Consider the following 25376-nt stretch of genomic DNA (forward strand, 5'->3'; position numbering starts at 1 on the left):
ATGAATTGCCACAGCTTTAGCTAAAGCTCTGTAGCAACTCTTCTTTGGATCAACGCAGAGGGGGATCTTTAACTCCCCCTCCCCCGTTGTGGGTTACAGTAGGTGGGAGCAGTGGTGTAGACAAGGTGTGAGTGGCCCTTGACCTTTTAACTTGATATGGTGATAAAAAGTTCGCAAGCTGATTTACACTAGTGCTTCCACCCCGCTGCTGCTAACGCTGGTGGACTTGCACTGGAGCTACAGCAATGGTGGAAATTTTTTTTTAAAGCCTTAGTGTAGACACAGAAATGAACTATTACTTGTATTGCAGTAGAGCTGGAAGCCCTTAAGGCTTATCAGATGCTGAGGCCCCACTGTGCTAGGCACTGTACACACAACATTACAAAAAGACAGTCCCTGCTCCAAAGAGCTTACAGCTCTAAGTGGCACATGCACACTTTTCCTCTGATCTAGCATGATCTAGTCGCTCTCATTTAGTCTGACTGCACAGTCACCAGGGTAACTGGTTCCTGGCTACCCTATGTTAGAAAGGCCAGACATTGATAAGGCTGTAGAATAGATCATACAAAATGCTTATGTCAAGTTTTTGTTTTCTTTTTAAACAGGTGCCTAAAATTTAGGCACATAATTAAGTGACCTGATTTTAAAAAAATGACTTCAGTGGGAATTATTGGATGCTCAAGCCACTTATGCTGGAAATCAGGCCACTTAGGCCCTCATTCAGCACACTTACAGGCAGGCTTAACTTGACTATTGTGAATACTATGCATGTTTGCTGTATCTGGGCCTTATTCCTGCAAAGAGCCCTGCACAGGTGGGCTCCTGCACCCATAGAGACCACCATTGAAGTCAATGGGATTTTGTATCATGGTAAAGAACAGCCTACACGGATATAGCTTCAGGTTTGAGGCCTTACGTGCCTAAATATGAATCTAGGAGCCTAGCTTTATGCCCGTTTTGAAAATCTTGGTGTTGGCATATTCCCATGCTTGCCTTGCCAGAATGCTCTCCTACCTCAGTGTACTTTATTTAAGTTCAGAAGCCCATCCATATTTTCCTGTTTCTGGCTGGCAGATATGTATACATCATGCAAAATGCAGAAAGAAAACATAAGCTACTCCTCCATTTTTGTAAGTGGTAAGTAGCAGGGCCAGCTGCACATCATGTTGCTATGGGAGCAGCACAGTCTTTGCAGGAAGGGAACCCAGTTTTGCACTCATGTCCCCCAGTGATCTGGGAAATAACCCACCCTAGGGTGGGTCAATATTATTGCTATCAACTATTTTGCTGCATGTATATGGACGTATCGCACGGTCTTCCCCACAGGTCTCTCGCTTAGCAGTGAATTCCCAGCCGGTCGACGGAGCAAGGAGGTGCAGGAGGCGGGGTGAAGCTGCAAATGCCCGCACTGGAAAACCATGTGCTGCCTGGATCCCAGCCAGGTCAGCGAAGCGGGCGCCGCCGGAGGAGGGAGGCAAGAGGCTGCGGATTGTGCTCAGACATTGTCCCCCCCTTGGCAGGTTGGCATCGATCGGGAGCGGGACCCGGCTACCCCTGGAGGTGAGAGCTAGAGCCCCGGACGGGAAGAGGTGGTGCCGTGGTAAAACAAGCCAGCCCCGGCCAGCTTCCCCTTGCTGCACTCGCCCTCCACAGATTGGCCAGCTGTATCCCCCTGGGCAGCAGCGGGGTGCGCCGCAGCTCCCATCCCCGCGCGGGGGGCGCGGCGGTCCCTTCCCAACTTCCAACACCGGGGGCTGCCCCTGCCACGGCATAGCACTGAACTGGGCCTTTGCAGTTGGACAACGACCCCCACGGCAAGGCTCCGCCCAGCCAAACGCAGGCTCCGAAGTCAGCCGCAGCAGCCTTGTCATTGTAAGAGGAGGGAGGCTCCCAAATGCTATCAGGGCTCGGGGAAACTTGGTTTTGGATCCAGATCTAAACTGCATGGCCCAGAGCATGTCTCTGTTTATAGTATGTGTGTTAGTTGTCTGGCGTGCACCATACTGCTAACCCCAACCACTCAAAAATCACGTCAGGCGCCTAAAATTATGACAGTGGCTTAAAATCTATCTCTCTTTCTCCTTCCTTTTTAGTTACTGCCTGGTTTCCGAGCCTTTAGGGTGTACTTGGTTCAGTTTCTTTCAAGCCTTTCTCTGCAACTGTGCACCACAGCTAGAAATTATTTCACCGGAGGTAGAGATTCTCACATACAGTAACTCCTCCCTTAACGTTGTAGTTATCTTCCTGAAAAATGCTACTTTAAATGAAACAATGCTAAATGAATATAGTTTCCCCATAAGAATTAATGTAAATGGGGCGTTAGGTTCCAGGGAATTTTTTTGTCATACAAGTTTTAAACAAACAATTTAATACTGTACACAGCAATGATGACTGTGAAGCTTAGTTGAGGTGGTGGAGTCAGAGGGTGGGATATTTCCCAGGAATGCCTTACTGCTAAATGATGAACTAGCACTTAGCTGAGCCCTCAAGGGTTAACTCGTTAATGTACCTTCACACTCTACAAGGCGGCAGGAATGGAGGGAGGGGAGACAGCATGGCAGAGAGAGACAGAGACGTACACCCTATGATGCACATTGCCCCTGTAAGTATGGCGACCCCACTCTAAGTACACTGCCCTTTTAAGTAGATCTGCAAGTTGAGATTGCAGCTGCTACTAGCAAGCTCCCTCCGTCCTGAGGCCTGTCGTGTCCCGCCCACTCTCTGGATGGGGTAAAGCAGCAGTGGGGAGGGGGACACCCTGACATTTGCACTGTTCTCCCCCGCCCACCCCCCAGTAAGCAGGAGGCTCCCAGGAGCAGCTTTAAGGCAGAGGGCAGGAGCAGCACATGGCAGTGGGGGGAGGAACAGCTGGACTGTCTGGCAATTGATAGGACAATTGGGCAGCTGCCACACAGGGAACTTAGGGGAGTGGGGAGCTGATAGGCGGGCTGCCGGCCCACCCTGGTTCCAAGCCCCCACCAGCTAGCCATAACGGGCTGCTCTTTCTGCAAGCAGTGGACAAAACAGGTGGCTGCCAAACAATGTTATAAGGGAGCATTGCACTACTTTAAATAAGCATGTTCTCTAATTGCAGCAATGAAACAACGTTAACCGGGATGACTTTGAGTGAGGAGTTACTGTAATCACTTGGTTCCAGGAGCTGGAGATTTAGAAAAACACCACATATTGCAAGACTCATGATAAAATTAGCAAAAATTGGCAACATGGACATCAGCTGCAAAGCTGGAACTATGCTCTGCTTTGTTATTCACTTACAGTTGGGCAAAATTGTGTAACTCTGCTGTGCTTCAGTTCCCCATCTGCAAAATGAGGACAATACTCCCCTGCCTCACAGGGCTTTGTGAGGTTTAAGGCTCTGGTCCTGGAAATGCTTAAGCCTGTTTATAATAAGTTTTGAGATCCTTGGATAGAAGGCACTGTAGATATGCAAAATATTAACTGGTAGTCTGTGTAAGCTTAAAATTATTATTGTATGTATTGTATGTGAACAAATGTTCTATAACTGATTCTCTCAGTTTTATTTCCAGTGGGGAAAAATATGAACATGCTGCATAAACAAAATACTCCTAGTTCCTCTGTGCAGCTGGTTATTTCAGTTCCTGCGGTGGAGGTAGATTTTCCAGCACCTTTTTGAGCAATTCAGATCCAGGGGAGATCCAGACTTAGAATGAGAGGTGGGATCATGGGGAATTAAGCCCTGTATTTTGCACTGAAAAGATCTGTCTACGCTGCAGCTGGAAGTGAGTCTCCCAGCCCAGGAAGGCAAACTCCTGCAAGTGGGGCACCAGCTAGCGTATTAAAAATAGCAGTACGGGAGTTGTGACTTGGCTCTCTAGCCTAGAGGGTTGGGTGGGCTTGAGCAGCGCCACCAGCAGTCTACAGACTGCTATTTTTAGCTGTCTTGTTCCAGCCCCACTAGCTCCAGTCTGCCTACCTGGACGGGGAGGCTTGCTTCCACCCTCAGTGTAGACATACCCTTAGGGGTTGCTCTAAATGCCAGATAAAAGAGCTTAAAATATACAAACACAATGAAAACAAGTGAACGGCAGAAGTTTTCTGCTTTATAAAAGTAGTGCCGGCTGTTTTATCTGGTTACAAAGGTTTAGGGCACTTTATTAGTATTCATATTTGTATAAAAGCTCAGGCTCAGATCCTGGAAGCTGATCCATGTGGGCAGACCCTGGCACCTGCATGGAACCCTACTGAATTCATGAAGGTGCCTGGGTCCATCAGATTGGATTAGTTTGCAGGAGTAAGTCTTTAATTTGTATAGATTAATAGACTTTTGATTGTTTTCTATAACATGAAAATCTGATTCTTATCTGCCCTAACCTGGTGCTTCTCCAGGTTAGTCATTAACTTCTAATAGGGTTCACAAAACACTGCAGATCTGTCAGTAACAATCACCAATACTAACTAAAAGTATTATTGCCATAGTATGGGACACAAATTTTGTTTTCAAATGTGTGTCCATCATGATGCAAACATTGTTGGCCAGAGTGCTTAGGAAAGGCCACAATAATAACGACTGACACTTATGCAGGTGTAAAGTCTTCCATTGGAAGAGCTCAATGCATGCCATGAAATTTACGGTATGGCTTACAAGTTGGCCACATCTGAGGGCAGAACTTGGACTGGAGAGAGAGAGAGATTTATATCTATCCAGCTATATATAAAATCACTATACCTGACACTGAAATGCAGTCTCCTCTGTTATGGAAGGTGGCAGCTGTCTAACTACATACAGTACTTCACAACTAAAAGAGAAGAGCGCCTATCCAGTAGAATAAAAGCTTTAGATGTCTGTTCATTCTAACTGATATTTAAATACTAATCTTTCTGTGGTAGGTAATGAAGCGTTTGAAATGTATTGGTTCAAGGTGAAGTCATGGATGGTTAACTTCTTTAACCCACTGTCCCTTCTCCAACATTTTGTGCCTAGCCTGGATAGTATTTCAGTCGTGTGTAATTCAATTTATTCACCTAAATTTGGGTTATTGCTGATTATGGACTGTACGTATCTTATGATTTTAAAAACAAACTTTGTGTTTGTGGATAATCTAAGCACTATACCCGGATGTGCAGACACTTCTTTCTTTACCTGTGTACTATATAATTTTTTAACATTAGCTTTAACAAAATGTTTAAATCTGATGCCAGTGAAGTGTGAGTAAGCTCATAAAAGGTCCTTGAGATAACCTGGCACACTCCTCATTTCCACCTGCACTGAATGGCAAATAATTTCAATTTTATGGCATAGTCCAGTTTTTAATAGCTTGAGTGTTTGTACTGAGTTTGCTGCTAAACTGATGATGTGTGCATGGCTATTGCAACATGTAATGGCTTCTCAAGTAAACCTCAAGATTTCATTCCTCCTTGTGAAAAGAAGATGCTGAGGTGAAAATTTATGCAGGATTGGTTGCCTAGTTACCAAATAATTGTCCTTTTTTTAAGTATATGGGTTAAAAAAGAAGTCCAGAAATGAAAACATGAGCAAGAGTGAAAGCATGAGGATGAGAGAAGAAAATATTTTCTTATGTTTCTGTTTCAGAGAGTGAAAATGTCTTCCACCAAAGTGGGCTTTCATCTGGCTGCCTGTTTACTTAACATTTCAGAAGCCAGAAAAAAAGACATTGTTGAGAAAATAGCTAAAGCTGCACTTTATGATGATAATGGTAAGAGCAGCAAACAGAATAAGTTGGAATAGGAGCATTTCAATATGATGTTTATTAAATTGCATGCTCTGTTATCCTTGAGATAAATTATTACAATAGTTTAACTTTTTTGGGTGATGTTCTCAATTTATGGTCGTTTTTCTTTTTTGCTGCTTGGCTCTTTTTTCCTAATGTTTTTCCAGCACATTATATTTCTGCAGGGGGCACCAAAGAAAAAATCTATACTGGTGTTTCTCAACCATTTCTGTACTATGACCCAGAGTTACAAGAGAAAAAGGGAACACATGAATCTGGTTACACACACACACACACACACACACACACACACACACACACACACACACACACACACACACACACACACACACACACACACACACACACACACACACACACACACACACACACCTTGAGAACCTATGACCTGTACCTATGTGGCCTGTTGTCACACAGATAGTTTTTGCTGATGGCCTCATGATGGATTAGTAATAAAATGCATTTTATAGCCCCTCCCAAGGCAGGGTCTCAAAGTGCTTACACACTTGAGGTGAACCACATACCTCCTGTGGGATAGGTGGGTAGTATTATCCTTATTTTAGAGGGCAGGGGAGACTAAGACTCAGAGACAGGTTAAGTGATTTACTCCCAGTCATGCATTCAGTCAATGGCAGCATCACAAATAGATCTCCTGGGCTTTACCTGAACACCATTCTTCCTCCCTAAGACTGGTGCTTGGGAAAACCTCTTGGGGAGAAGGGAAGCACAGTCTCACCTTTGTCTCTGTCTGTTCTCTTTCCCATGCATTCACTGCCCTCTACTGTCCCTTACTTACAAAACAAGACAGAAAGGCGGGAAAAAAGTATCTTACTTTTTTTTTTTTTTTTTTTTTTTTTTTTTTTTTTTTTTTGCAGTTTATTTTATCTTTTGTTCCTCCCTCCCTCTTTCCTTCAGGTCTTTCTCCTCATCCTCTAACTGTTCTGATGAGCCTGGCAGAGACTCTCCACTCTCAGCCAGTTATTGCAAGCTCCCTCTCTCCCTAGTGGCTGCAGTACAGCAGCGCTGGCTTGGCTGATAGAGAGCAGGGTGTAGTACTGTGTAACACTCCCTAGGGAGGGGAGGAGAAGAGCCCATGGGCATCTGGACTTTGCAGAAGTCTGCCTGTGTACCTTAGGGGGAGTTTGACACCATGATTTTGGTCAGAAATATCTGATTGTAGGGTGACCAGATAGCAACTGTGAAAAAACAGGGCAGGGGGTGGGGGTTAATAGGCACCTATATAAGAAAAAATCCCCCCAAACGGGACTGTCCCTATAAAAATGGGACATCTGGTCACCCTACCTGGTTGATTGTATTGAATGTAGATATGCATTGTTAGCTAAATATGTCCCTTTGCAGAGAGTCAGCCTAAGGCCTATGCACCACTTAAATCCCATGTAAACTCTCAAATTAGACAGGTTTCAAAGTAGCAGCCATGTTAGTCTGTATCCGCAAAAAGAACAGAAGTACTTGTGGCACCTTAGAGACTAACAAATTTATTTGAGTATAAGTTTTCGTGGGCTACAGCCCATACTGTTCCTCACACCTTCTTGTCAACTGCTGCAAATGGACCATTTTGATTACCACTACAAAAAGTCTTTTTCTCTCCTGCTGGTAATAGCTCACCTTAACTGATCACTCTCATTAGAGTGTGTATGGTAACAGCCATTGCTTCATGGTGTGTGTGTGTGTGTGTGTGTGTGTGTGTGTGTGTGTGTGTGTGTGTGTGTGTGTGTGTGTGTGTGTGTGTGTGTGTGTGTGTGTGTATCTATATATATATATCTTCCTACTGTATTTTCCACTGCATGCATCTGATGAAGTGGGCTGTAGCCCACGAAAGCTTATGCTCAAATAAATTTGTTAGTCTCTAAGGTGCCTCGAATTAGAGTTTGTGGTGTGCATATATGTTGTGCTGGCTGTCTGCAGAGAGGTGAATTTCACCTTTGAGAGGAAATGCACCCATAGTTCGTGGGAGGAATGTGTGCCATTGAGAGGGTAAACTTTAGTGCAGTCAAAGAGTCAGCTGGAGTCAGCTATGTTTCATTGCCTCATAGCATCTTTGCTAATCAGATGCTTTTGCTAGGAACATGAACAAACAATCCAGAATATGAAAAATGCTGTTTAATTTTCTTGGTCTGAGAAAATGCATATGTTGTTATATATATTTGTTTTAATCAAACCATTTATAATAAAGCAGTTTGGTTTTTACCTAACTGGTGTTTTGATGTCTAGTTATAGACAGCATTAGCCCCACAGCCAAGTAACCTGTGAATTAATTCTTAATGATTAAATGTTTATATAGCAGCCAGAACACAGCATGGCACTTTTCAAAGACTTTTTAAAAGCTATGCTCCTTGTCCTAAAGAATTTACTGTCTACATATATGCATATTAAGCATGCCACTCGGTTGCATTGATTTTTAACATTTCTTTTTGTATTCTCTTTCAAACTGTTTTCTGATCTCTGTGCATTTAAATACTGGCTTGCATTTTGGAAGAAGATGGGAGTATCTGTGAAAACACCTGTTAAATGCTGAAGAAAACTCCTTAGGAGTTGATATGCAGCTGTAGTTTTTTTGCTGTTAACAGAGAGAAAATGCCAGTTCTGGCTCATCGTTTTCAGAAACAGCAACACTTAAAGTTACTTGGCTCTGTGATTAAATGCGTGTACAAAGAAATATGCGCCAGCCAAACACTGATGGATGGCTAGGTCTTGAGTCATAGTTTTATTAGCTTATTAGTGGCAATAGTTCAAATGGAATTATAGCTATTATACTCCATTACAAATATCAAACAATTTACTTCTGCTGACAGCTCTGTTTGCCAGCCATCTTTTTTTTTCTATATGGACATTCAGGAAAGAATGTTTTATTCTTTCAGCAATTTACTCAGTTGGATAGGATGAAAATGAGACTAAAAGCTTTTCAAATTGAAAAATACATTCATGTTTTTTTCCCATCGGGAGCTATGTTGAAAAACTATTAAAATAGCAGGATCTCATTTCTGGTTTTTTTTCACCACAGAAATAATAGGTGTGAGGTGATAAGGAATTTAGTGTTTAATTGTTAAGAAAAGAGATTTTTGTGTTTTTTGTAATTTTTTCAATTAAACAAGAAAAACGTGTGTGTTAAATAGCTTCAAGGTGACTGATGTAAATCAACATAACTCAGGAAATTCAATTAAAGCTGTTCTAAAGGACTCCCATTGATTTCATTGGGCTTTGGATCAGGCCCTTTAGGCTAAAATTTTAGGCTGATGCTTAGCTCATAAGCACTTCTATATTCTATGGTTTGTCTGGCAGTGGTAATGTGGATATGACTCCTAAAATATTTGCATCTGTTTCTCTATTCCTCTCATTCTGGCCTTTTGTCTGGATGTTATAATTTATTCACCAGAGGGCCAAATTCTGCCTTCACATGCACACAGGCAGCTCCCATTAGCTTTGATGAGAGCTGCAACCACAAAGATGGGGTCAGAATTTGGCCTCCTACCACATCTTTGCACCATGGTTTTCAGTAATTTATACCAGGGTCCTTTCTCCTGTAGCCTTTCGTTCTCCAAAGTGTGTTGGGACATAGTTGGTATTAGATGCTACACAAAATAAGGTCCTAATCCTGCAAATAGTTATCTAGCACAGAGTGTTAGTGGCCTCAGTGGGACTCAGGCTGTGCAGGCTCAGAGCTCTGTGTTAGTGCCGTTTGTAAGGTGGGGGGTTAAAGTAGGATTAAATTCAAATGGAGTAGAGCTATAGAGTATGGTCCTGATCGTGCAGAGTGCTTTCTGTGCGACGCTGATCCCACAATTCCCATTGGTGTCCCCTCAGCACTTGATGTCAGTGGGGAAGCCTTCAGAAGGAGGCATTGAGGGACTTGCAGAATCAGGCCTGGGAAGTTCACTCCTGCACCCTTATTCATACAAGCAGTCCCGTTGAAGTCAATGGACTATGTGCGTGAGGAACAAACTCTTTGGTAGCAGACTGGAGCTCCTGAAGGTTTCAATACACATATCAAGAATACTCTAAATAAAGAGAGAGAATAATTTAGGCCTCTATTCATCAAAGTATGTATGTAATGACATGTTTAAGTCTGTCCCTGTTTAGCAAAGCACTTAGGCCTAGATACAAAGACAATGAGATGTCTAAATACCTTTGAGGAGATGGGCCCTAAAAACTTAACTTTAACCATGTGCCTAAGCCCCATAAAGTTTGGCACATGCTTAAGTGATTGGTGAATCGGGGTCTTAGGCCTTGGCTACACTGGCGCTTTACAGCGCTGCAACTTTCTCGCTCGGGTGTGAAAAAAACACACCCCTGAGCGCAGCAAGTTACAGCGCTGCAAAGCGCCAGTGTAAACAGTGCCTCAACGCTGGGAGCGCAGCTCCCAGCGCTGTAAGCTAATCCCCATGGGGAGGTGGAGTACCTGCAGCACTGGGAGAGCTCTCTCCCAGAGCTGGCGCCGCGACCACACTCGCACTTCAAAGCGCTGCCGAGAGAGCACTCCCATGGCAGCGCTTTGGAGTTTTGAGTGTAGCCAAGCCCTTAAACATCTGCCATTTGATATGTATGAAAAGTCTGAAATTTCTTGTTTTTCCTCTCACAGGACACAAACATTCTCAAGCCACAGTATTTAATATATTTTCTGATTATAATTACAACAGATCAGTCATAACCATAGCAGCTCCCGTTGATATGTTAGGTAAGAGGATCTGTTATGTTGTTTAAATATTTTTACACTTCAAAAATCCTCTTGCTTTCTGTGAACTTCCACATAACTTCTGCTTTGACTGACTGGGGAAAGGCAGGGCTCATCTCTGGTTTCCTGCCCTTTGTAACTACCTGGAGGCTTCCTGGATAAATTGGGAGTTGGAATTGAACATTCTGTAAGTAGCAAGCCTCAAACACACCGTTTTTAAAATGGGAAAACTGCCTAGTGATGGTATAAAGCTCCTTGGAAAATAACCATGTGAACTCTAGCAAATTGTTGAGGAGATTTTCACACACACAAATGGATAGTAGCTCTCCTTCAGTTCTCCTTCATGCCTCTAAAAATGTCCTGCTAAATAAATAAGGTTTCTGTTGTTCCAGTGGGAAAACCAGTGGATCACTCCATGAAAAGAATGGTTACACTCAGATTACATTTGGTAAGAGTTACCTGCAAGCTCAGTTCCAAAATGGATATCCATTTTGTTTATACACTTCAAAGGAAGTTATTCAGAGCTTTTGATGTGAAGTTAACATGGATCTCGTTTGGATATCCGAATAACTAAAAGTGGTATATATTTCTAAAGTTACTTGAGACTGATGCTTTCTTAAAACTATATAATGCCATTTCTTTAAAAACAGAATTATCTGTGGTTTCCTTGTTAGCATGATCAGACTTATTTATTTAGCAATTTGGTTAAGTTTACAGTGATATTTTACACTAATCTTTACACCATCACCAGGCAGAATTTCCTTTTGTTTCAAAAAAGGATGTGTTTTTGTGCTTTTTACTTTCATTTTACTTAGTCATACATCACAACAAGCTTAACTCTGACCCCAGATGAATACCGTTCTTCCATTAGAAATCTCAGAATATAAACACAGCACAGTGCCCTTCTGAAAAAGAAACATAAATTAATATGTTCTCATTAATATTCCATGTTGATCAATTTCTAATGCTAGTTCACATAAATAAGTTTACTATAAATTATATTATACACTTTTTTATGAAACCACATATACAATATTATTCTAAAATAAAAGAGCAATTGTAAATTCTTTTTCCAAAAATTTGTTGTAAAAATACATCAATTGATAGTTCCCATTTAACAGTTTCCTTAACAAGAAAATGCTCCTGGGTTTTTATTTTGTATAGATAAGATTATTTTGAGGAGAATACATTTCTTACTTTACCCACATAATATACACATTCTGACCAATATTAGATTTTTCCTCTTACGTATTAATTTCCTCTATTAAGTGCTATGTTTATTTAATAAATGATGTGGTAAGTAAGTACATTGTTGTCGCACAGTCCCCTTAACATGATTTTTAATTTTGTTTTTAACTATGATGGAGAAATAAAAAAAGACTCCCTTTTCCCCCTTAAAAAGGCGCTATCCAGATATTTGACATGTAAGTGAAAACAGTATTTTGAGTAGAAAACAGAATGAGAATGTAAACAGCAGCAAATATTACACATTTTAGCATTCAGTACTTCAATAAAATAAACTGTTACTGAGTTTGGTCTGAAACCAGAAACAGCAGGATACAAAATTAATTGCCTTGTGATGAGATTTTTATTTCATTCCAAATGTTTTTTAGTCCATTTCTGTGTTTAATGCACAGCTTTATTGAGGTAAGCACATTTCTAAGAGTTACAGGACCTTGACATTTTGTCAACACATCTCTTCTAAGATCAGCGGGGGGAAATGGTGCTATTAATGTGTAAAGTGAATTAGAAAGAGATTATGTGCATCACTTTAGTCCTGGAGCAAGAAGCTGAGTGTAATTTTAACTTTCCTGTCTCTTTTATTTGGTTTTAAATTAGTTGTGTTTTCAAATAGAATCCCTTCATGTGATTCAGAACAGAAGTGTCCTTCTGACTAATCTTCAGTGTTTTATTCAGGTTTGACTGATCCCTAATTGTCTATTTTGCATTTGTTAGGCAACTATGTCATTGCTGCCTGCACTGAGGCTTTCCGGTCAATTGATATGGCTATTCAGGAAGGAATCCATCCTTGCCTTGGAGCAGTGGACTTAGTTCCTATCTATCCTCTTTTGGATGTAGGCGTGGAGGAATGTGGAAAAGTGGCTCAAAGTAAGTGGAAGTTTTAGAGTCCCAATTCTGCTGATGGGGTTGACGAAGAGCAAGGTTGATATTGTTCCTTAAATTCTGTCTCAGGCCTTGTCTAGAATAAGGCTTAAAGGTACGTGTTTCAACTTCCCCTAGGCTTTAACATGACCAGTTTATACCACTTTACATTCTAACATGTGCATTAAGCATGTGCTTAAGTGCTTTCCTGAATTGGAACCTGAACCAAAATGGGGTTAGATAAATTTGGCTCTCACAGCCACGCAACTCCATGCTGGGCGTCAAAGCAATGACCTTGTGGTCAGCAATACTTCCCATGACATACTTTGCATTAGACAGAGTAGCTCACTTGCAAAGCATTTTGGGACTCTTTAGGGTGAAAATATTCTATTCCATTCAGGTTCTTGTACCTGCCCTCATCACAATATCTGAGCTCCTTTCTGAAATACACTGAACAATGTTATTTGCATTCATCATGTGATTTGTCATGTGATGTTATGCAGGTGACTTAACAGTGCTCCTTCTTCTGCAGCAGTCTCAGTCCCTGAAGGCCTGGGAATCAAGGTCCTTTGATTGAGACTCGAACTCTTCCTTTGTGTGTCACGGCTAGAGTGGACACTTCAGATAGAGATGGGTTTCTGACCTGTAGTAAAAGTGAAGCATGTACAAGGTTTCAGTGTTGGAAGGTTAAAATCCCTTCACACTAGCTGCCTTAAATAAGGCCTGGTCTACGCTGGGGGATGGGTGGGGGTGGAAATCGATCTAACCTATGCAACTTCAGCTACATGAATAATCATGTAGCTGAAGTTGATGTACTTAGATCTACTTACCGCGGTGTCTTCACTGCAGTAGGTTGACTGCTGATACTCCCCCGTTGATTCCGTCTGCACTTTTCGCTCCAGTGGAGTACCGGAGTCAATGGGAGAGCGCTCCGCGATCTATTTATCACATCTTCACTCGACACAACAAATTGACACGCGCTGGATCGATCGCTCCAAAGGTCAGTGTAGACGTGCCCTAACTGACCTGAAAGAAACAAAGTTCAGGGGAATGTTAAGTGACTTTGCAGACACAAGATACACATTAGTGCAAGTCGAGCATACACAGTCAATGTAAATGGATTCCAAACTGCAGACTTTATGCACTTTTTTATTACTCTAAAATCCCAGTGAAAAATCCAATTGTAACCACTGTGTTGTCTGTTCTACATCTATAGGAAAGCTTTTGTGATAACAGTATAAGCATTATTTAAACTACTGTACAAACAAGCTTTTCATTTTGGTTTAGGCTATCCTTGACATAGTCACTGAATGCATAATCTAAATATCCAAAGTTAAAACAGAACCACCATAAAAGCAATAGTTTGAAGTGAAAGCAAATAATCCTGAGTAGATGCCTTAGGACCACTTGAACAAAAATTAAACACAATGTGCATGGCTCCTTCAGGGCACTGTGAATTGGGGAGCTTTAATCCTGGTGTAGGAAGTCGCTGTGAGGTTATAGATTCTAATCTTTATGCTACCATTGCTGCATATGGCCTTGTAGAATATGGAAATATAGTACTGGATCAGAGTGGCACTGGAATGATGGGTCATTATAGTGGCATTCAGTATGGATAGGGTGTGGATTCTGATCCCTCCATTGTCATGTTATTTGTTTTTACTGCATTGGTCTCATTCAATTAACTCAAATCTAACTGTTTTGCTGTAAAGTTAATCATTAGTGTTGTGCTTTTTAAAAAAATTTCTATAGGCATAGCTGAGATTTTGACCCTTTGTGTCCCAGGATGCAGTATGTTTCTTTTTGGGCAAGCTGATCAACCTGAGAAACGAAGTCTGGTTCAGAGAAGAAAACAGCTGGGTTGGTTTAAAGGGAGAGATTTCAAGTCAATGGAAGTTAAAGCTGATATAGGAGCTGTGCCTTCCCAAAGATACAGTTTAACAGGTAGGAACTGCATTGCTTAATACCTGGCTAAAATATAGAATCTGATGTGGTTAAAAATGCTCACTGTGGGCCAGGTCTGAAGCCCATTGCAGTCAATGGAATGACTCTCACTTACTTCAATGGGCTTTGGATCAGGCCCTGTAAAAGGGCCAAATCCTGAAGTCCTTTACTCAGTCCATACTCAGGAGAAACTTCCATTGACCTCTGTACCTGAGTAGGGACCTCAGGATTTGCCCTGTAATAGAATGTATTGAGAAAATCTTAGTAGCTGATTTAAACATGTAGGGCAATAAATCTTCATGATGCTATGAGAACCCCATTGAGGGAATCGGTTTTAAAAAATTCTGATTGTGAGGAGAGTGTGACAGAAAGAGATTGTTGTAAGCATAAGAAGCTTATTTTAAAGCTGTTGAACAGTTTTGTGGCACTCTCAAAATGGAGCAGAACTCTACATCTCTTGTATGTTTATGAGACAAGCGTACTTGGAACTGAGAGATGATGAAGACTGGTACTTTTCACTGCTTTCTCAGCTAGCAGCTCTCTGAGAAGAAATCTGAGAGAGAGACTTCCCTAAGCATTTGAATTTCTCTTCCCTGCTACTTTTCCTGATGGTCATTTAGAAATATGCAAATAACTTTGGCTAAATCATCAATTAGTTTTTAAGTTTTTATGGAAGTTTGCCCATTGATCATTCTGCCTTTAAGGAGACATTGGGGTAGTCAACTATATTGTTACCTAGATCCAAGACAAACAGTCAGTATTACAAGGCAGAAATGATTTAAAAATCAAATATAAAGGCTGTATTTTTCATACTAAAATGTGTCTGTATACAAGCTCTTGTGTTTATCAGATTTAATTTACTGGGTTATGTGTCTTCAGCTAAAAAGTGAGGAGGATAAGAACAAGAATATTCTTCCTTCTGGGATGTGAAATCCTCCATTAAAAGGGCACCTAGGAAACTGAATGTTGTGTCTGTATACAGGATGTTGGTGATGTGATTGGGGTTTAGAAAGGAACCTAAAGAGTTAGGGCTTGGCTACACTGGAGAGTTGCAGCGCTGGTGGTGGGTTTACAGCGCTGCAACTTAGTAACTGTCCACACCTGCAAGGCACATCCAGTGCTGCAACTCCCTGGCTGCAGCGCTGGCTGTACACCTGGTCTGCTTGTGGTGTAACGATTGCAGCGCTGCTCATCAAGTGTGGCCACCAAAAGCGCTGTTATTGGCCTCCAGGGTATTAGGAGGTATCCCAGAATGCCTGCTCACAACAAACTGGAAGAATGGCTGAACTGCGAGCTCCCCCGAGCTGCTCATCTAAAAAACAAACACAGCTCCTGTTCGCTCGATTGAGCGCAGGCAGGCAGGGGAATTGCTTTGGAAGGTTCGGAGCTGTTTGCTTGAAGAGAGAAGTCACACGGCAGAGGGGGAGGAGGGAGTCTGTGTTGAGCAGCTTCTTATGTAGTCTGAAGGCTATTTAGGAGCGCATAATTTGCATTTAGTGAATAAGAGAGGGGTGGGGGAAGGGCTCGAAACTTTTAAATTGATTGCAGGTTGGTGTTGTGTATCTTCCAGTCCTTAGAACTTGCAAGGCAGCTGCTGACACAGTGTCACCTCCAAAAATCCACTCTCTGTCTCCCCCACGCTCTCTGTCACACTCTTTTGAAAAGCACGTTGCAGCCACTTGAACACTGGGATAGCTGCCATAATGCACCACTCCCAACAGTGCTGCAAATGTGGCCACACTGCACCGCTGGTAGCTGTCAGTGTGGCCACACTGCAGCGCTTTCCCTACACAGCTGTACGAAGACAGCTGTAACTTCCAGCGCTGTACAACTGTAAGTGTAGCCATACCCTTAGATGCTCAAGTTCCATTGAAAATCCCACATTAGGTCTGTGCCTACAAAATACTTATATTTGTATTATTATGATTATTTACTTATTTGTAAAGCACCAGTGCTTGGTATATTCCGGGCAATTGCTGGATTTCCCCATGGATGCCATGATTCAGCAAGGTACTTAAGCATGTTCCTAAGTTTAAGCAGGTGAGTAGTCACACTGAAGTCAGTAGGGCTGCTCACACACTTAAAAGTTCTGCACATGCTTATGTACCTTGCTGAGTCAGGCCCTAAGATTCTGATCTTGTAAGCACTTGTGCTCTTGCTTCTTTTTATAATGTCATGGAGTTTAAGGCCGGAAGGGACACCAGCTCATCTAGTCTGACCTCCTGTATATTACAGTCTGCAAACACCACCCTGCACCCACACAACTAAACCTAACAACTCAAATGAGACCAAAGTTTTGTTGCCCACGGGTGCTACAGGCAGAGAATAGGAGGGAGCAAAGTGCACCAGTGTCCAAGGCCCCTGCAGTGGCAGGGAAATGATTAAGTGAGAGAGACCCAGCTAATTTTGGCAAGTGACCCGCACCCAGTGGCTTCAGAGGAAGGCAAAATAACCCCAAGATGACGGCCAGTCTGACCTGGGGGGAAATTCCTTTCCAACCCACATAGGGTGATCAGTTAGACCCTGAACATGTGAGCAAGAACCAGCCCACCAAGCACCTGAGAGAGAGAATGCTTGGTGACAACACCTCAGAGCCCAGGCTCACTCTGTCCAATATCCCATTTCCAGCTGTGTGGCCTTCAGAGGAAGGAGTTTAAAAAAACACAAACATATCCCGACTTCATGGTGCGGAGGTAATCCCTTCCTGATCCCTGTAGGTGTCTGGCTGAAGCCCTGAAGCATGAAGGTGAGTAGTCCCATTGAGACTGTTCATGTGTGTAAAGTTGAATATATGCATAAGTGTTTGTAGGATTGGGGACCAAGTTGAGACTTGTATAGGTAGTAATAACAGTGGGGAGCTGGGTGGGGAGTGTTGACACTGCTCTTTTCTGAACTTGAATCGCTGCTGTGAATGTCACTTGTGTGTTATATTTATTCCCCCATTAAACCCCACTATATTTTTTTCTCTACAATTTAAATGATTAACATATAAAATCAGTGCCATCTGTCCAGCTCCTACAGTGAAAAGTACAATAACACATTAGTCCACATCCCCACAATGTAGGATAAAAGTTATTAAAGATGCAGGTTTCAGTTTCAAGTTTCCAAAATGGTTTTTACAAATAAAAGTAGATAGTAGGAGAAGACTTTAGAAATAACTGGCAGTGCCCCTCCTTTTGTGAATGTTTTATTATTATTATTTATTATAACAATAATCTCTAGCTCTTATATAGAGCTTTTAATGAATAGCTCTCAAAGTGCTTTACAGAGGAGGTCCACATCATTATTCCCATTTTATAGATGGGGAGACTGATGTACAGGTCAGTGAAGTGACTTGCCAAAGCTCGGTTGAAGATCTATTAATAATGACTTTCAGGGCTACAAATAAGCACCATATTAAAAAATAACAACCAAACCCTTTTAACATTTATGCAGTCATTTAAACACTGAAGCCTGGTATGTTGACAGTAAATGGTATGTGTGCTTTTTAAAATAGATCACAGAGTTGCTCCTCCTCCATGACAGGTAATCTAAACACTGATTATATTGGGCATCAGGGAGGTGCTGCATCTGACCAACCTCCAGGCAGTGGCCTCACCCCTATGAGTTACACGCGATCCATGTTGATTAAATGGATAGACTTGTCTCTCTATTCATCCTGAACTCTGACAGTAAATTCCCAGTTGTGGAGAATTGTTGCAAAAGAAGCCTTTAATTGTTGCTGCTTTTAGTTGAATCTTGATAAAGAATTCAAGTGACAAGCTGGGAGAGCACTCCCAAACTCTTGTAAGGGAGAGTGCATAGAGCTTGAGCCTTCTCCTGCTGAAATCAGTGAAAACAATATAGAAATGTATAAGCATGGTCAGACTTTCTGTCCTGATTCACGAGCTCAGAACCACGCTCTGCAGTGAACTGAGATGGAAGGGCACCATAGGCATTGCTGTGCACATGAGAAAGCCACCTATCCTATATTGCTTCCGAAATGCCACCCCTAGAATTGCCACAATATATAGCTTCTGTGATTACTCAGGGCAGGTGTGAGCTGTGGACATGTGTGCTTATCCTTTCAGAGTTCATCAGCGTGATACAAATTTATCAAATTCACGCTTGTGTGAGGACCTAGAAACTCTACCTGAGGAAATTTCACAATTGTTGCTTACAGAGTGTACGGTAGGAGAGCTCTGAGCACACGCATGTAGGTCAGGACTGGAGCAGGGTGAAGAATACATTTTTTGGTTTGCTGGCAACCCTGAAAAATAAAATAAAATAAATCTAGTTTCTAGTCAAACTAACACTTTTTTTTAAAATTGTCAGATTTAAAAGTTTTGGGGAAAATTCATGTTGGGTCAAACCAAACATTTTTTTGAGAATTTTAATATTTTTTTTTAAATACAAATTTGAAGGAAATTTCAAAAGGTTTTATTTTAAAAGTCACAAACAATTCAGTGAAACCACCCCAAATTCACAAAGTCTGCCTCTCCTATCCCCTGACAATTTCTCCTCAGCTCTAGTCAGAACAGAAGGGGCACCAGGGTTGTTCCCAGAACTGCAGTATTAGCAGATTTGGCTTTACTTTTGCCTCACAAGTTTTACTTTTGAATTTGGCAGCTGAACAGATTCCAAAATCTCGGTTTCATTTGAGCTCTGCCTGCATGCTGGGCTAACGCAGTGCATGGAGATGTGGGTTCTAAAGCACAGACATACTGTACATTAATTAGTCCAATTAGACCCTGCTGGTTCCTGCTAAATGTTCCCTACTACACTTTAGCATAGTTTGAAATGCTGTATGAAACAGAACTAACAACGTTAAAGCATAGTAGGGAACATTTAGCACACACCAACAGCTTCTACGCCGGGGTGGGCAAACATTTTGGCCCGAGGGCCACATCTGGGTGGGGAAATTGCATGCAGGGCCATGAATGTATGGCTGGGGCAGGGGGTTAGGGTGCAGGAGGGAGTGCGGGGTTCCTCGTTCCTGGCCAATGGGAGCTTTGGGGGAGGGACCCACAGGCAAGGGCAGCATGTGGAGCCTTCTGCCCTACCCCCTGGGCCGCAGGGACATGGTGCTGGCCACTTCCGGGAGCAGCACGGGGCCTGCAGTGCCACAGGGATGGCAATCCTGTGGGCCAGATCCAAAGCCCCAAGGGGCCGGATCTGGCCCGCAGGCTGTAGTTTGCTCACCCCTGTTCTACACGGACTAACAATGTGCAACACGTTAGAGGGCTTTTGTAATCGTACATCTATGCAATATACATTGTCCCTATGGTATAGGCAAACAGTTGGGTCCAAGTCAAGGAACATCAAGTGAGGGAGGTGCAGGAGCATACAGCTGACCGGCTTCACCTGAGGTTGTGCTTGAAAACCAGAACTGTGTCTATTTAATCTGCTTTGGGGCATCACACCAAAGTTTTGCTCTGCTGTGCTTCAAATCTGTCTTTGGTTCCGCTCATTTGCATGCCAGTACCTAGTGTGTTTCCAGCTCATTTTTGTTCTTTAGAAGCACTGCAGAGTTGATCACGGAACAAACCGACTAGTTTGCTTTTTAGCCAGAGGAAGAGAGGCAAGAGCTCAGTGCTGTTTTGTGGGGTTTTATTTCTGTTCAGGCTGACTGTGAAGCAGTAAGATTAATCTCCATACTAACGTCCCAGTTCTGGCAGGATGCTACGCCTAAATGACTGCCAAAAACCCACACGCAGCAGGAAGATGACAGGGTGGATATTTTCCATCCACCCAAATCCTGGCTCCCCCAAAACCCTGCTGAGCTGCTGCTCCACAGAGCCATCCATGATAGCAGCCAGCACAGGGATCAGAGAGTGTGTCTGCATGTCTTTGCAAACGTGCCATGGACCCTTCCTCCATCTCCTCTTTCCCCAGTGTACAGATTATTCACTTGTGATTCTAGCAAGAAATAACTCATATTGGAATCCGGTCACTGACACTCTTGAATGTTCTAGTTCAGCTGTCTTTTGTCTAGTGGATGCCCTTCAAAAACCACTGGCGCAGTTATTGCCTGCGTGTGTGTCTGCACTACAGACAAGTAAAATTTTGGTAGATCTGGCTATGGCCATATATAATGTGAGCAAATCCTCCAAAATGTCCTTTACAATGCTGTCAAATACTTCATTCTGGAGCACGCAATGTTACTATTTCACTGTGGGCTCCTCCAAAGCATCTCAGTTGTATGGTGGTCTATTGGGGATTCAGTCCGTTACGCGAAGTGGGTATTCACCCACGAAAGCTCATGCTCCAATACGACTGTTAATCTATAAGGTGCCACAGGACTCTATGCTGGTCTAATCTAGATTTCTTGAACCAAAGTTCCCTGATGCTTAAGGCTTGTGCATGAAACCAGCTGGGTGTCCCTGCCCACTTACTACCAATTTATTTAATTTGAAAACATCCTTGGAAAATAATCAGAACCATTACTGAGTTATCTACTCTCCTCCAGATAAAATAAAGCTCTTTGTATACTTCTGGGAGGAAAGAGTACTCTCAATGCCTTTGACTTTATTGAGAATGACAGTGTTTGTATCCTGTTTAAGAAAAGTTATAATATGTGAATAATTTTCTGAGAGAAGAATACATGTTTGTCTTCTATGATCACTGCTTTTTATTTTTCTAATGAACTTTTCACCGTTGTTTTGTCTGAATACATTTTAATTTTTGTTGCTCCAGGCATAAGCCTGCCACAAGCATCTTTAAACCAGACTTTAATACCATAGATCACAGTCATTTCTGCCAGTGCCCAAACACAAATATTGCATTTGTGTATGGGGGAAAAATACACATCAGATCTTAATTAAGTGCATTTGTTTTCTCTGTTCTTAAACAGTCTGGCATAAAGAGTTTACATCACTATCAGTTAACTGTAGAGTTCTTTGTGGTACCACTGGATCACCAGTTGCACAGTACATGATTCAGAATTTTTAAAAACCAGCAAAATTGTCAGAGAGAGACATTAGGCTTTGTACGTTTCCCTGATACATAAGTAGAGTAGGGAGAGATATTTGCAATGAATAATTTATCTGAATTTGGCCTTGTTTGTTGTTGTTTGCAGATTGGTCATAACCAGGTTGATTGTTTTGGGCTGCATTTGAATCTAGGATAGGGCTCTGGATTAGGCATTGGGAGAGCTGGCTTCTGATAGCCTTGACCACTGACCTGCTGTGTAACCTTTGGCAGGACAATTCATTTCTCTGTGTGCCTCTTTCTTCTCCCACCATTAGTCTGTTTAGATTGACAGCACTTTGGGACAGGGACTATCCTGTATGTGTGTACTGCTCCTATCACAATGAGGCCCCCATCTCATTGGGATCTCTAAGCATCACTGTAATACAAATAAATCATTCAAACTTTATTATTATTTATGTGTGTGTTGGCGGGGCGGGGAGAATGCAGTCCTTGGATTGCTCATGAATTGTTGAAAGCAAGCATTAATGTGTTTCTTCACGCTGTGACAGCTCACCTTAGTCACATGGCAATGTTTCTATTTCGTTTTTGGATGACAGATACACAGATAAAGTGGACGGAACCTTTGTGTAAATAAATATTAATATAAATATTTGAGACATTTGCTTCTTGCAAACAAAAATTCATTCCTAGAGATTGAGGTAAACAAGAAATATCCCTGTCATAAACAGATAAGAAAAGTTAATAGCACAGAAGCACTTTATATCTCTTTGACTATAAAGGATTAACAAGTTCAGTAAGCCTGTCTGTCACCTGACCAGAGGACCAATCAGAGGACAGGATACTTTCAAATCTTGAGGGAGGGAAGTTTTTGTGCTGTGCTGTTAGTTTTGGTTGTTGTTCACTCTGGGGGCTCAGAGGGATCAGACATGCAACCAGGTTTCTCTCCAATCTCTCCCATACAGGCTCTTATAAGTTCAGACTAGTGAGTACTAGGTAGATAAAGTGAGTTAGGTTTATGGTTGTTTTCTTATTTTGCAAATGTGTATTTGGTTGGAAGAAGTTCAAATGTGTATGTGGCTGGAAGGATTTCAAATTGGTATTTGGCTGAAAAGATTTTAATTTGTACTTGTATACTTAGGCTGGGAGGGTGTTCCCAGTGTCTACAGCTGAAAGATCCTGTACCTATTCCATTTTAAATTTACAAAGATAATTTTTACTGTTTTTCTTTCTTTAATTAAAAGCTTTTCTTGTTTAAGAACCTAATTGTTTTTTTTATTCTGGTGAGACCCAGGGGACTGGGTCTGGATTCACCAGGGAATTGGTGGGGAGAAAGGAGGGAAGGGGGAGAGAGAGGCTGATTTCTCTCTGTGCCAGGATTACTGTCTCAAGGAGAATCTGGGAGGGGAAGAGAGAAGGAGGGGGGAAGGTACATGTTCCTCTCTGTTTTGTGATTCAAGGAGTTTGAATCACACAGTGATCTTCCAGGGTAACCCAGGGAGGGGAAGCCTGGGAGAAGCAACGGTGGGGGAAAGGGTTTACTTTCCTTGGGGTAAGATCCTGAGGGTCTGGGTCTTGGGGGTCCCCGGGCAAGGTCTTGGGGGGACCAGAGTGTACCAGGCACTGGAATTCCTGGTTGGTGGCAGCGCTACAGGTTCTAAGCTGGTAATTGAGCTTAGAGGAATTCATGCTAGTACCCCATCTTTTGGACGCTAAGGTTCAGAGTGGGGATTATACCATGACAATCCCAAATGCAATCAAAGTGAATTCCAATACCTTTAGAGAAGTTAGGCCAGATATACTTTAGTGCAACTGAGGCTGATCTACACCTAAAAATTGTATTGATCTAGCTACGTCACTTAGAGTGGTGAAAATGTTTGCATCCTGTATGATGTAGTTAGTTCGATGTAATCTCCACCCTGGACAAAGCTAGGTCAAGAGAAGAATCCTTCCGGTGACCTAGCTACCACCTTTAAGAGAGGTGGGTTACCTACATTGATGGGAAACCCCCTTCTGTCAATATAGGAAGCATCCACTCTATAGTGGCACAGCTGCAATGCCGTAGCAGTGTTGCTGTAGTGTAGACATACCCTGAGAGCAGAATTAGGCCTACTGTGTGCTAAATGCCATGGTTGCTCAGAGAATGATTGGGGGAAAATACTAGGTAATCCAAGCACCAGAACATGCATTATAAATATCAACTAAACATAGTCAGGATCTACACAAGTGCTATTCAGGCATATAGTGCCTGGTCATTAGGACATGTAAAGTAAATGCCAAGGATGTTTGTTGCATGATATTTGAAAATTGCAGTAAATGTGAAGTGGAACAAAATAAAATTCTAGCCCACTGCAAAAGTTGAAAAGAAGGGAGTGAAACAGCAGTGTCAGTGGATGAATGCAAACTTACTCATCATTTTAAAATCCATTTTTAGGGTATTTACAATTTTTGCTTTAAATTAGTATGCTATTTTGAATTTGTTGAATTAGTGCTTAATTATTTTGTAATATAGTTAACCAGCAAAATGCATATGAATGATCCTGTTTGTAGTGAAGTCTTACTTTTTTGTTTTGTTTTGTGCTCAATTTTAGCAAGATTGGTTGAAGCACAAGGGGCTTAAATGGGAGGCATGGTCATAAGGGGTCCCCAGGTCCTACACAGTATCATATCCCTTAGCAGATGTTTGATTGTGCAGTAGCCTTAAAATAGGTTGCCTGCTTCTCCAGTCAGTAGTTAAGCATGGCATCCAGAACAACTGTGAGGAATAACACTGGGACCCTGAAACAATGTGGGTGCCAAAATAGCTTGTAGTGGTCGCTGACTAGGGGAAGGTGTATATTACCTTTTCAAAGTTGAGAGATTTCATCGAGTTGATCCACAGTTGACATTTTCTCTGTAAGAGCAGCAGCTAAAAAACATCAACCTATTTCTAACCAGGCAAAAAAAGGAAATATATATTCCATTTCTTTTCTGATCTAATTTGCTTTCTGCAAGAGTTTGGGATAAATGTTTGATCCATTGCATTTTGAAAGGAGGGAAATTTAATATTGATAAAATCAATTCTAATCTAATTCATTCACGCAGAATTCCCAAGAGTTAGACCCAGGGACCCATCATTAGGAGCTGAAATATTCTTTCAGAATGTGGGAGTGATGGGAAGCATAAATGTGCCTAGTTCAGTTTTAATAAGCCTGTTTCTCTGCACTTGCAAAGGGATTTCTACTTTTGCAGACCTTGGGGTAAGGGAGCAGAACAAAAGAAATGTTATTGGACTGGAGAATAAAAGGAAAAACTTAAGCACAGAATTAAAATCAAGGAGCATAGAATCACAAAGATAAAATGAGTTTAAAATAATTGCTTAGGGGACATGATCTGGCCTCAAATGTGCCTGCAGAGCTCTCACTGAAGTCAGTTGGAATCACTGGGACACATTCAAGGCCAGAATCTGGCCTCAGGTCATTATAAATGTGAAAACAGATACAGAGGTAAAGTCACAGGAATTCATAAGGAGGATTGTTCTAATTGACCAATCTGTTTTTCTGCTGGTTATAGGTGTTGGAGCCAGCTCCTATGTGATGAATTGCAATGTGACTATAGACACTCAAGACCTGGCTATAGGAAAAGATATAGCACGTGCTATCCGAGGCAGCAATACACGTGGTTTAAAGGGTGTACAGACTATGGCTTTTCCTCACAATGAGAAAATTGAAATAGCTTGTAATCTGGAGAGCTTTGAAGATCAAGACAATACAATGACTGCACATGAAGACTCTGGGTACATTTCGTACTGTGTTCTTGGGAAGACTTTTTCTTATGTATCCCCTCAATCTACAGAGGCTCAAATTAAAAAATTGGCCAGCGACTATGGAATAAATACTGCCGGGACAGCCTTAGTTGGATTTACTCCAGAGGAATGTAAGCACTGTGCCACATATGCATTAAAGAAAGGCATTAGAGAATTCTGGAGGATGAGGGGAGGCATGTTCATGTGATGTCCA

At 42.0% G+C, this 25376-nt stretch overlaps 1 protein-coding gene and 1 long non-coding RNA gene across 2 annotated transcripts in view; one reads left to right on the plus strand and one right to left on the minus strand.

Moving 5' to 3' along the window:
- The window catches only part of LOC127058987 (uncharacterized), a 253128-nt gene that overhangs the window by 79354 nt on the left and 148398 nt on the right, over positions 1-25376 (minus strand). The window lies entirely within an intron of this gene.
- On the plus strand, positions 5582-25370 carry FTCDNL1 (formiminotransferase cyclodeaminase N-terminal like). The gene is made up of 5 exons (XM_050969537.1): positions 5582-5696; positions 10330-10425; positions 12379-12531; positions 14278-14469; positions 24931-25370. The coding sequence occupies exons 1-5, from the start codon at positions 5582-5584 to the stop codon at positions 25368-25370; spliced, it is 996 nt and encodes a 331-aa protein (XP_050825494.1).

The sequence above is a fragment of the Gopherus flavomarginatus genome, chromosome 10 (genome assembly GCF_025201925.1).
Source record: "Gopherus flavomarginatus isolate rGopFla2 chromosome 10, rGopFla2.mat.asm, whole genome shotgun sequence".
In the NCBI taxonomy this organism is placed as follows: domain Eukaryota; kingdom Metazoa; phylum Chordata; order Testudines; family Testudinidae; genus Gopherus; species Gopherus flavomarginatus.

Excerpts from the sequence above, each read along its gene's own strand:
- FTCDNL1 (XM_050969537.1), top strand. The coding sequence starts at position 5,582 with ATGTCTTCCACCAAAGTGGGCTTTCATCTGGCTGCCTGTTTACTTAAC. Across the intron at positions 10,426-12,378 it reads AGCTCCCGTTGATATGTTAG|GCAACTATGTCATTGCTGCC; the intron begins GTAAGAGGATCT and ends TGCATTTGTTAG. Across the intron at positions 12,532-14,277 it reads ATGTGGAAAAGTGGCTCAAA|GCATAGCTGAGATTTTGACC; the intron begins GTAAGTGGAAGT and ends AAATTTCTATAG.